At 43.1% G+C, this 13,184-nt stretch overlaps 1 protein-coding gene across 2 annotated transcripts in view; it reads left to right on the top strand.

Annotated features, from left to right (window-relative positions):
* Positions 1-6,850, top strand: part of LOC144800424 (vitamin D3 hydroxylase-associated protein-like) — a 654,091-nt gene extending 647,241 nt beyond the window's left edge. For both annotated transcript variants that reach the window (XM_078671680.1, XM_078671681.1), the window contains exon 15: positions 6,502-6,850. In XM_078671680.1, the coding sequence (XP_078527806.1) occupies positions 6,502-6,627 (126 nt within the window). In that variant the 3' untranslated portion in view covers positions 6,628-6,850. The remainder of the gene's footprint in view (positions 1-6,501) is intronic.
* Positions 6,851-13,184: the final 6,334 nt, after the last annotated feature.

The following is a 13,184-nucleotide window of genomic DNA, read 5'->3' as shown; positions in this document are numbered from 1 at the left end:
TTTTGTGGTTAACCATGTTAAAGGCAGAGGATAGGTCTATGAGGATCAGGAGACAGGTTTTGCCTTGGTCAAGGGCTTGAAGGGCATCATCCACGATGTGGAGGAGTGTGATTTCCCTGCTGTGCCTGGGTCTAAATCCGGATTACAAGTCATCTTGTAGGTGGAAGTTGGTGATGTGATGGCTCAACTCCTGTTGTACACATTTTCCCAGCATTTTAGCTAGGAGTGGGATGCCAGGAGAAGCAGGATCTAGCGTAGGTTTTTTTAAAATGGGGACAACCTGGCCGGCTTTGAGAGAGTCAGGTATCGATCCCTATAAGAAGAAGGCGTTGATTTTTGCAGTCCAAGAAGGGATGATAGCCTGAGAGGCGGCGGCTAAGCAGTTTGATGGGAGAGGGTCATTGTAGTGATTGTTGGGTTTTAAATAGGATAGTATTTTTGAGACAGATTGTACATCGTAGACTTTAAAGTTGGTCCAGTGTGCTTGGTTTTTGAGAGAAGTCTGGGAGGGTTGTGCGGAGTGAGGAGGAAGAGCCGGCGGGGTTTGGTAATAGGTAGCTGATATGAGTTCCTTTCCTAGGGCAGAGACTTTATCACAGAAGAAGGAGGAGAATTGCTTTCATGGGATTGGAGATATAGGGGTTTCTTTGGATGAGTTAGCCAGTTTGTCGGATTGGTGTTTGACCAACTCGAATAATTAGCAAGGTCAATTCTTGGCGTTATCCAGTTCTGATCCGAAGAAATCTTTTTTAGAGTTGAGTGTTTTCTTGTTATAGGCTTTTCAGGCCTGGCAGAGAAGTTTAGGATGGGCTGCTGATGGGTGCTTTTTCCAATTCCGTTCTGTTTGCCGGAGGGACCTCCTCTTATTGTTGAGGGATCCGTTGAACCAGGGGTTCCTGTCTTTGATCTGGATTCTTTTTAGTTTTAGCGGAGCAAGGTCATCAATAATGTTGGATATAGTTGTGGAATAATGTTCAGTGAGGGTGTCGACCGTGGTGAGATTTGGAGGAGGGGGAGGTCAGTTTCACAACGGGCAGCCAATTTCTTGTGGTCAAGGATCTTGGTGTCTCTGATCCATCTTTTGGGGATCACCGGTTGCGGTGTCCATGTCTTGTGAGTGCCTGACATAAGGAAGGTGATAGCATGGTGGTCAGACCAGTCGCAAGGATCTATGGAGATGAGCTTGACCGCAGATTCCTTGGAGATGATCCAGTCTAGAATGGCACCTTTCGAGTGAGTAGGGAGAGAGCAGGCTTGGGTAAGGGCTTGGTTGGTCAAGCAGTCTCTGATGGTGTTGACCTGCAGGACCTTGGGATCGTTCCAGTGCAAGTTAAAGTCACTAAGGAAAATGTCATTGGAGTTCTGGGAGGCCTTGGCAGTGATGATTTCCATGAAGTAGTCTGTGTAGGTGTCATTCTTGCCTGGGGGGTGGTAAAGGATGTGCAGTCTGCACTAAAGGGTGGTGTTGCTGCACACGGAGAGAGCAAGATATTCACAAGAGTCTGTAGGTTTGGCCAGAAGTTCAGTGATAGGGAGGTTGGAGCGGTAGATGCAGGCAATGCCTTCCCCCTTTTCCTGATTGCCTGTCCAGCCTTACGATGTGATAGTTGGGCAGGACTAGAAGGTCTAGGCGGGGCGAGGAAGATTCATTTAGCCAGGATTCAGTCAAGATCGCTAAGTCTGCATTTGGGTTCAGGATGAGATTGGCGACATCAGAGGCATGCTTTACCGCAGAGCGGCAGTTGATAAGGATACCGGATAAAGGGGGGACGGGGTGCGTGTTGTGACTAGTGGCAGAGGTTTGGACTAGCACTAGGTTACTGTTGACTACCCCTCTGTTGCAGAGAGCAGCTGATCTGTAGGGGTTGCTTGCAATTGTACGTATAGGTTGTTCATTCCTTGGGTCAGAGGGGCATAAGGTTTCATAGCTAATGAGGAGGTCCACAATTTTCTTCCTCCGAGAGCTCCAGAGGGCTTGTCGTTGCAGGAGTAGGTGTGTAGGCTTGGAGGAGGGCCAGCACTTCTTTCTCTGTGAGGTGGCAGGGTTGTCTGTGACGGCGCAAGTGTCTCAGAGTTAGCGGGAATGGATGGCAAAGGAGCTCGGAGGAGGAAGTGGGGGGTAGAGTTCTGCGAAATCCTGATAGAAATAGAGAGCTCGGTGAGGTGCAGGACGTTCTGTAGGTCCGTAATGGAATTGTGGATGCTCAAGGTTAATTCGGTAGCTTTGCAGTGGAGAGTGTCCAAATCCATAAAAGAGGGGTGCTTTTACAGGTAGGGGGCCAATGGTATGGGGACAGAACTGGTGAAGTGTGCCATAGGCCCCGTAATGAAGCTAGATCGGCCAGAGTCATGAGTTTCAATATCTCTGCGATAGGGAGGATTTGAGGTTGAAGATTTGGGCAGACTTCTGGTGGCTTGTGCTGGCGGCCTGGTAGATGGGCCAGGACATCTGGAGGGTTGGGCCAAGGGGGGGTATCAGTATCCATAGGAGAGGGATGAGAATGTAGGTTGTAGGTTAGGGGTAGGGGCATGTCGCAGTTGGTAAGCGCTGGATGCATAGTAGGGGGGCGCTGCCGACCTGTGTTGGGAGCCCTGTCATGGATGGATGGAGAGAGGCTATGTTCCCTTGGTGGATTAGGTGGGGCGGGTGGGGGGGAGTGAGGATGAGGTGGGGTTGTGCACATATTTTTTAAGGAGAGAGAAGAGGTCCGCAAATTTGTTGAGGTCTTTAGGTGGAGCTTGGATCTAGATGATGCCGTTTTTGGTGATGGTGAGGTCAGCACGCAGGTTTGCGAATGGTGCGATTGTGAGTTTGTTGCCGTGTGGAATTTTCCTAGTATTATGTACGTTGAGGAGATTCGAGAATGCTTTGCGCCAGAGCGACGCTCTCCTGGAGTAGAAGATAAGGTCATTAATGATTGCACCTTGGTCTGCGCTGGAGCGAAAGTCAGAGACTAGGGTCTCAGGATGCCTTTTCAGGATGGAGTGTTTCAAGGATTTAGCAGCCGTTTTGGAGAGGTTGGGAGGATAGATAAAGTTGTAGGAGTTGTCGTCCGTGGGGGTCAGGACAGGTCCTGCCATGTTGGGGAGAGTATTGATCCTCTCGCCCAGGGGGACTGTTGATAGTAGTGAGGTATGTGGTCGGTCAAAGTGCCCAAAAAGGTCTGCCTTATGAGTTGGGCTTACCTAAAGAGTGCACAATGCGTTGCCCCCTCTAAGGGTGCACATTGTAGTAAAGGTCCAGAGCTTCAGAACAAAAAGAGTACTAGGACCGATTTAAAAACAATGCCAGGATGGCAGCTACAGAAGTTCAAGCGGTCCTCATTTAACAGTCCCAGATACACTTTGAGCAATCCTCTTTCGCTTTCCCTGAGGAGGGATATGAGAGGACTGAGAGATTGATCAGTCCTTTTTCTATTCCTATGAATGCTTTGGGGCAGTCTTCTTTCACTTTTTATGGGGAGGGGCATGTGAAGTAATTTTCAGGCACCCAGGAAAATGGAGAATCGGTTGCACAAACAATGTTTTTTTTAAGATGGCTGAGCTGGGTTGGCTCAGAAGCCGCCATGTTAGGGCCAGGCAGCAAGAAACGAGTGGTTAGATCATGTGGACCTTAACCAATATGTGAGAAGAGCGAAAGAACTGTTGCCATCGACCAGATCCAGAACAGGGGGGTAAACAGTGGTCATGGCACCAGCGGACACCCGCGGAGCGGGGACCGCTACGTGCTGATGCAACCTCGGGTGTATGCGGTCGCAGAGCACATAGCGGGCAGCACGGACCTCGGGACTGGCTTAGGCGCTCGCCCACAAGTGCCGATAAGTTCGCGATATAGAGACCGGGCCGCAGAAGGCAGTGTGGTCTCCTTACCGGGCTTGGGCGCTCACGAGCATCGACAAAGCAATAAATCCCCAGCAAAGGAGGCTCATCAGGGTCAAGGCAGCATCCTCACAAATCCTCACTAATCGGCCCCGCAGCCCCAACGTTGTTCTATCCAGCACAGCATCCTCTTCCCGCAACTTCGGCGAGGCGGGATTGGCCAGCGGATGCTGCAAATCCGGGGGTCAGTTCGACGGCCCCATAGAGGCAGGCTCGCAGGGTCTCAGAGGCACCCGGTGCACTTGCACGGCTCGCCCTCAGCCTGCAGCAACCTGCGGTCACCAGAGGGGCACTCACTCGATTCGCCCCGCGGCCACAGCGCAGCTCTGGCCGTCTCACGAGCGAGACCGACTGGCACTGAGGGGCACTCACTTGATTAGCCCCATGGTCTCAGCGCAGCTCCGGCCGTCCTATGTCTCTGCAGCAGCGAGCGAGACTGACCAGCAGTCACAGGGTGCCTCGCAATCGTCGAGTCCGCAGCAGACTCCCTCCGTCCAGCGATCGGAGCAGTGGCCCTCTGAGAGTCAGATACAGCGCGGCCCTTCGTCGGTCCCCGATGTCGGTAAGTTGCTCAGAAGTAGGGGCTCGTGTTTGTAACAGCACCTGTAAAGTTTCAGTGTTAGATATGTATGTGGAGAGAACAATTAGGAATTCTACAGAATGTTAGGTAGGTGACAAGATAGGGCAGATTTGGACTCTGCAGTGCACAGTAGGTTATTGCCAAAGAAATCTTTGAAGGGTGTTACTGGATTTGTTGCATCCACTTCCAGGTTGTTGCCCTCCATTTATTTTGGTATCGGTTTATTTATTTTCCAGCTGGCCAGAGGTAAAAATGGTTATGGATACAAGAAGTTGTGATCAGATTTTTGAAGTGTTTGTAAAAGAAAGGTTGTCAAATTGTTTATTGTCTGACAATTGGGCCCAGTTTTGTGCAAGAGTGTGAGTAATTTCTATAAGAACACAGAGCTGTGGATATGGATTGAGTGCTGTACCATCCAGAGACAAATGGGGTGGTAGAAAGACTTAATAAAATCATGAAGGAATAGATACAATCAGCAAGAATGTTAAGGAGCAAAGGGGCAGATGTATCAACATTGTATTTTGTGATTCCTTTACAGCGAATTTTACAGATTCGCTATTAAGGACTCACAAAATGTAATGTACATAGGTTTCGCTATTAAAATAGCGATTCCTATGCCTTCCTTATTTGCGAGTCGCAAATTGCGAGTCGCAAATAAGGAATGGCTCCCAATTCATTTCTATGGGCCAAGAGGCCCATAAAAATGAATGGGAATTGCATGCGCAATTTGCGAGTACCCAATAGGTACTCGCAAAATGAGCATACAATTTCAAGGGTGCCAATAGGACACCCTTTTGCATCCCTGAAATATGCATGTGTGCACATGTGGCACGTATGTGCACCACATGGCACTTAAAAAAATGCAAAAAAGTGAGTTTTTCCAGGAAATTGCAAGTTACCACCAACGTGAAGTTGGTGGTAATTTGCGATTCCTTAAGGCCAGATCACAAATTTTGTGTGCTTCCAAAATTGCATTCATGGAATCACAATTTGCGATTCCTTAAATGCATTCGCAGAATAGGGAAAGGCAAATTTTGCATTCCTTATTTTGCTATGACCTTTTGGGGTGATAGATCCAATAAGGCTTTTTCCGGTTCGCAAACAGGCCAATTCTGCGAATTGGCCCATTTGTGAACGGGAAAACGCTTCATTCATCTGGCCCAAAGTGTGGTTGTTTGAGTTTGTGTGGAGATTAGAGCACCACCAGGTACTTTTAGTTGGTCCAAATTCACTAATCCCATGGCAATTATTAAGGAATCTTGAATGCTATAAAAAATAGATGATCCGATACTGTGAATTTTAAGTTGGATTTTGGTGCATAATGATGAAAAAGAAAGACAAGAGAGACAGTTGGAAGTTTGTGGGGTGCCTGACTGGTTTGGGGTGTCAGTCAGCTGGTGCTGACTTGGGAGAATCTCACGGTAGTGGCACTCGTAATGTTGGGAAATATGCTTTGAGAACTGTGTATCTGTTAAAGTATATCTCAACTTGACTAACTTCACTCAGTATTTAAACAGAATATTTAAGAGTTTATATCACAAATGGACTTATTATTTGCACTTTTTTGTCGGTTTTCAGGGTTTTACTGAGTGTTCTTTTCATTTAGCCTTTCTTTTCTCTTCAAATTGTTTTTAGTCTTACCCTAGAGTTTTGTTTGTTTTGTTAAGGAAGAACATGTGTAGTGTCTTACTGCTTAGTCGAGTTCAGAGTGGAATGTCCAAGCATCGACACATGAAACAGATGGGTTCCATCTAGGAACGTATATGTTTCAGTAGGAATATTCTGTTAGTTTGTTGCTGTTCATTTGAGGGGTGATTTGCTTAAATCTGCCCTGAACTTAAGTTCTTTCTTATGCTATCCTTAAGTAATTGACAATTTATACTTTGTATATCAGTCCTGCAAACTTTTTTGTTGCTGCTGTTTATGCTCAGCTAGTTGATATATGTTCTACTTTCTTCTCTGGATCATCTTTTTTTGACTACGGCTCTTAATGCATTTTGTTTCCCTCGTATTAGTTATGCTCCTCTTTCTTTCTCTTACAGGCTATAGAGAGTGGTGTGGGACTGCCTCTATCTGTGCAGTGTGTGGCTCTGCCTTGGCAGGAGGAGCTTTGCCTTCGCTTCATGAAGGAAGTGGAAACACTCGCCGCTGCAAAGAAGAGGTTCTAGGGGCTCTAGTGGAACCCGTCAGTGTGAAGGCATTTTGGGTAGAGGACCAAGGTGGTCAGAGAAGGGGTTTCCAGTAAATAAAAATGAAAGGCTAATAAAACTCATTTTCAAATGCTTTTTGCAAAATCAACATGCATTGAAGTTATTTTTTTATTTCTTTGAATTTGTATTGTCATTTACAGTGTAAAAAATAAACATCTTAATAAATAAATTTAATAGGTAATATTTGATACATTGTCATTTATTTCAGAGCCCAATGCAGTGTTTCTAATGATTGAGAATACAACCTTGTGTGTCACAGAGCCAACAACCACTTCAGGGTGTGCATTTTGTTTGACATCTGAATGCCAAATTGAGCAGTCAGTGTTACACTTTTGCCGTCTAAAAAGAAGTAAAAAGTATCCTTCATTTTGTCTTGTGGAGTGGAGGTATCTGGGTGGTTGGTGAAAGGAGATGTGATTGTTCAGGTAAGTTTGACCTAAGTTGTGTAGTGTCTTGGATGTGTGTGAGCAGTTGAAATGAGCTTGTTTGTGTATTGAGAGCCAAGGAGCTTCCTGTGGTGTGGTGTGGTGCACTTCTGTTTTGGAGGTTGAGGATGAGTCTGGCTGCTGAGTTATGGATGGTTTGGAAGTCTTCAAGTGAGTTGCTTGGTAATCCTGGCATAGAGGGTGTTACCAAAGCCTCCCTTGTTGGTGACAAGGGCTTGAGTAACAGGTTTTTAAGTGTTTCTTGGGAGTGATTGAAGATTTTCCTCAGCATCTTCAAGTTGTAGAATCAGGATTCAGTTACTCAGTTGACTTGTTTAGTCAAATCCAGTTTGCTGTCAATAATTATTCAGAGGTTCCTGGCACTGATGCTGGGGGTGGGCCTGAGTTTGGCTAGCTACCAGTTGCAGTCCCATGGTGAGGTGTTCTTGCGGTAGATCACTAATTCTGTTTTGTCTGTGTTGAGTTAGAAACCGTTGACTTTCATCCACTTAGTGACTTTGGTTGTGCAGGTGGTGAACTTGTGTCTTGTGTTGGGGGTTTTATTGAGAGGAAGAGTATGAATTGTGTGCCATCATTATAGTGGAGCATGTTGATGTTGTGTGGAAAGATGGTACTTGCAGGCGCCTAAAGTGGATGAATGTGAAACCATATCAAATGCTGATGAGAGGTCCAGGAACATGACTGCTGTTGTGTCTCCTCTGTCAAGGATCATGGAGATGTAGGCTTTGGTGGTGATGAGTGCTATTCTGTGGTTGGGCCTTAATCGGAACAGCATGGCATCAAGGAGCTGGTGGTTGCTGAGATGATCAGTGAGGCGTTGGTTGATTAGTTTCTCTAGGACTGTTGCTGGCTATAGGAGGAGGGAGATGGGTCAGTAGATGGAAAGTGTGGCTGGGTCAGAAGATGGTTTCTTGAGTGACATTTCAGTGGTGTCTGGGAATGTGGCGCCATTGAGGATGAGTGTTAGTGGAACACAGATTGGTTGGAGTCCTTTGATGCAGGCATGGTGGGGGCAAGGGTCAGTTGGCACTCAATGGTCTTCATAGTAGCAGCGATTTCGATGATGGCGATGTGGGCCACAAAGTCGGGGTTTGTTCTTCAGCTGTGATGGGAAGATTATTTATGACAGGGATAGGGTCCTGTTAAAAATAATTTGACCGAATATTATAAAAACAGCAAGCAGACACGTTATAGGTAACATGAATAAGATTAAACATTCTAGCATGTTTAAAAATGCCATTTAAAGCATAGTGGCAATTACACAGTATGTTATAAAAACAGCAAACAGACAAATTATAGGTAACAAGAATAAACTGAACATTTTCAGCAGGTATTAAAATTTAATTTAAAACATAACAACCAAATGCCTATTTCTATGTTCTACACTAAGAGAGCATGGAAGGCAGAACAACTTTCAGTCTACACTTTCTTAGTGAGAAGAGACACACTGCACATCTTGTTAACAGCAAAGGCTATCTTTATTAGCGGAGATGTGCAAGTGTTCCCTGTGAAAGGCGAACTTGCAGTAGCAGTCAGTTGGTCTTCCTCCAGAAGTGTCGGATTTATCAGCTTTAGGCGAGATGAACATCCTTGAAATGTACTGGCAGTAGGTGAGACCATATCTGGTAGATTCTCAGGCGATTTTATTTCAGTTTGAAGAGTGTTCTTAAACGTGAAATAAGTGATTAATTGATGTTTTATCAAATGCACGCTTCTGGGATGTGCTTTTAATCTGTAAATGTATAATGACTATGTCTGAGTAAGATCAATCAAAAACACATTCAGTGATAATTTAGTAAATATTTAGCTTAATAATGATTTCCGGAAGTCATAAATCTTATGACTGTGTCCCTCCATAGTTTTATTATTTTAATCACTTTAGACTTATTTCTTTTAGTTCATTGTTCTAAAACACATACAGGAGAGGTTTCATTTTAGCTATAACCTTAATTTTAGAAAGATTGTCTTGCTTGTTTACATTTGGCCCTGGATCCATCCTAGATAATGGAGGACGCCATCTTTGACAATGAAGGTTGCCATTTTTCCTCAAATTATGCAGAATCATCAAAGTGTTTACCTTTGACGCAGATGTCATCTGTGCTTATCTTTCCAAGAACTGTAAAAGTATCAAGTAATTCAGATATAGACATCAACAAAGCCCCCAGTGAGACATCAATCTAGAACAGGTGCTTTTCTGAAAGTCAAATAACAACAATAACCCAAATAATGGGATGTACATTGTTACAATGCATGCTTTTACTACGCATGCCTTTTCAAGTTTTTCAACGCAAGTCGTTACAACGACTTGCGTTGGGGGGGTGCTGGATAGTGAATAGTTTAATTTACTATTCCAACTCCAATCCCCGTGGATAGTAGGGAAGGTGTTGGATAGTAAATTAAAGTATTACCTATCCTAGAGCGCCCCCCAGCACAATTTGTTGGAATGACTTGCGTTGAAAAACCTGCGTTGTAAAGGAACTCTGTGGTAAAAGTTGCGTCATAAAGGATGTTTCCTGAAATAATGTAGTCCATAGCGACATATTTACCTTATTTGTGCATCCACTGATGTAAATGATTGTGACATAACATTCCTAAGCTGACATTGCAAATTCCATCTTAGATAAGATAGATTACCTAAGGACTACCTCTTGACCACTTAGGAGAAAAACTTCATCCAGGTCACAGACGCAAATTGCAGAAACCACTTAGGACTGAAACTTCACCCAGGCTTCAGACACAGATTACAGATCCAGATGAGCATGGCAGCAGATTCCATCTCAATTGAAGAAGCCTTCAGCGGGCTGCTGAAGGATCTTTGAAGCATTGCATTCTGCCTTCATGAACTGGTGCCAGGATTGGGTTCTCTCATAGACACAATATCCTAGCTCTTGGCCTTCTGCTTGAAATATCTGACAAGCTATTCCAAACAGACAACAAACCCTGTTGTCGAGGTATGTGCACCACCTCCGGATCTAAGGCTTACTATTTATTCACCTGATAGGACTAGCATAGCGCTTAGGGATAGCACAGTGATGGTACAATGGCTGTATATTGTGGTTATTTGATTTTCTCTGTTTTCACTGTTATTGAAAAGCTTAGTTGCTTTTTATTATCTTCTGTGATGTTACCAATATTATGTGCACTGGACCCTGGCATTTTAAAATACCTATTTAAAGTAAATATGCTGAAATACATATTTCGCTTCTGGTGATCTTGATTGTGTAAATCATTAAGAACAATTGTCTGGATTACCACTGCTCCTTGTTGGTAACCCAAAAGCATTAATTTATGTACTGGGTGGAATTCTGCGGGCGACAATAACCTGTTTTTCACATTCAGCACTGGTGCATTGGAGTAAATTCCCCATGTTACGCATGGGTGTGAAAAAATCCTTGTAGAGCTAAGACAGAGACTCGGTTTATGCAACATGTGGCCCTTCAACGTACGGATTTTATGGAATTTTTGTAGATTTGGATTACACACTCAAAAGATCAATGCTATGCTTAAAAATGGATGTTCGGACCATTTGGCATAATATTGGTGTATTATCTCTTACTTGTTAAATGGGGAGCAACATTCAACATAGGTTTTTTAAGCTCTTGGCTGATAATAGGTTATTCCCCAATTGACCTTTTTCATGTTCATTTAATCTGCTTGCTAACATGGCACAAGTAGCTTCTATTGTCATAGGAGATTTATTTCAGGGCACACATTCATACCTCTTTAACAGAAGTGTTCCTAACAGGAAGAGAGAGTGAATGCACTCGCTGCATACCTCTTTCAAAATATTTGTAAATGCATTTGCTGCATTTCTTTTGCGAATATTTTCGCTTATGGGTGAAGGTTTGGAGTTCAACTACATAGGTCCCAAAACTGGAAACTTTTAGACACAAAGTTTGTTGTTAAATAGTTACTCTACTGAGCCCTGGAAATCCCTTTGAGACATAATGAGCACCATCCATCGTTTGGTAGTTAATTGCCTCATACATCACAGAATGTTAGTAGGGGTTTGCTAAATAAAGACAGAGTCACCTGTCACATGTTGGCTGGGCTTAGCCCATGAGCTGACAAACACATACTTACACTTCTACAAGTAACACACTTACTGAAGTAAGTATTATTAGTCTATAGGTGACTTAGACTATAGATCATACAAATGACTTTTAGAGGACTAGTTGATACCAGACCTGCACAAAAATGTTCAGCACATACAATACGTTTATGTTATCAATCGATAAATAGTGCTTCAGGGTAGCACAACTGAAGAGGTAAAAATTCCCTACAATCTTGGAAAAAAGACCATCCGGTTATAAATTCAACTAAACAATATACAGATTGAAACGGGCATACCACATACATTTTTTGGCATAATCTTTTGCAGATGTTGACTGGCCTCTAGTCTTTATGAAGGGATGCACCTCATAGTGGGGAGGTCATAATATTGCCATTTCTCCCTCCTTAGTACCCGAAGAGCTCAGGGAACAATATTCAAGCAAATGGACTTTTAAAATAGGCTCCCACCCTGCATAGAAATAAAGCGGTGTGGAATACAAAATGCAGTTCTACATGTCATTCACTTAGTGAGTGACTCCCTAAAGTACAGGCTTAATTTCCCCTTAAGACGGAAGCTAAACATGACATAACAACTATTTTCAACTAGCTACAATATCTAGGCATTAAGAGTGCCCTGGAGTTTTTAATTTTTTAAATATTTTATGTAGCTATAAATGCAAATCGATAAACAGAAAACAAGCACGTCAGGAGATTACATTGACAAATTTCAAAAAGAAAGAGAAAGGGAGAACAAGGAAACATACAAGAGGAAAAAGAAATAAAAAAAGATTAATTATAAACTCAAACATATCTTGCTAAATATAAACCTCAACAAAATATGTATATCACACAATTCTAATCCTGTTCAAATTTTCGGCAAAAATGTGGACCTCTAACTTTCGCAAGAGCATTTCCATTTCATATATTACGTGAAGCAAAGACCAAAATTAATTGGGCCCGATTCACAGAATGAACTTAAGCCTGAATCCTAAACTTACTACTGTTTTGGTATTCACAGAATGCACTTACTACTTTTGGCATTCACAGAATGAACTTACTACTTTTGGTGTTCACAGAAGTTAGGATTTTGCCTTAAGTTTGTCTTAAGACAGACTTAAGACAGATTTAAGACAGACTTAAGAAAGTCTTAAGACAGACTTAAGACAAACTTAAGACAGACTTAAGACAGATTTAAGACAGACTTAAGACAAACTTAAGACAGACTTAAGACAGACTTAAGACAAAATCCTAGCTTCTGTGAATACCAAAAGTAGTAAGTTCATTCTGTGAATGCCAAAAGTAGTAAGTGCATTCTGTGAATGCCAAAATAGTATTAAGTTTAGGATTGAGTCTTAAGTTCATTCTGTGAATCGGGCCCATTGATACTGGGTCCTTTTTTTTGGATTCAAATGCGAGCAATACACAAACAAGCGCATATGATTAAAATTGATATAAATGCACCAGAGAGACAACCTCGTCCTGTATTATCCCCAGCACAAGTTCCTTCTCTGCCATTTGAATGCTGTGTCCAGCCAAAATTGAAAGAACATGATTAACTTTAGACCAAAATACACTCAACCCTGGACACATAATGAACATGTGGCTTAAATCAGCAGCATACATTTGACATTTTGGACAATATGCATTACGAGAAGATGATTGATTCACAGCCCATTTAGAGATTAGCTCAGGAGTATAGTGCTGCATAAAAATTAACCTATGTGGCTGTAGCTTCAAATTGACCGATGCTACTGCTGTATCTGTAGTCGCCATGGATTCCTGTACTTTGTTACTAGTTATATTGATTAGAAAAACCCAACTTAACTTTTCTGCAATTTGTATGCCATCATCATAGCAGTAGCTAAAAGCTGCTTGTAGGCTTAGCCGATTAACCCCCGGCCACAAGTCTGGAAGAGTACAGAAAGTATCTCAGAGGGACTTGGTATCTGTAATAAACCCAAGCCGCGTAGCAAACAGTCCCTTATTTGTAGATACTTAAAGAACATAGTCTGTGGC

Source organism: Lissotriton helveticus, chromosome 1_2 (genome assembly GCF_964261635.1).
Source record: "Lissotriton helveticus chromosome 1_2, aLisHel1.1, whole genome shotgun sequence".
Taxonomy (NCBI): domain Eukaryota; kingdom Metazoa; phylum Chordata; class Amphibia; order Caudata; family Salamandridae; genus Lissotriton; species Lissotriton helveticus.
The sequence above is the reverse complement of the archived record's forward strand: the minus strand, read 5'-3'. Positions and strand labels throughout refer to the sequence as shown.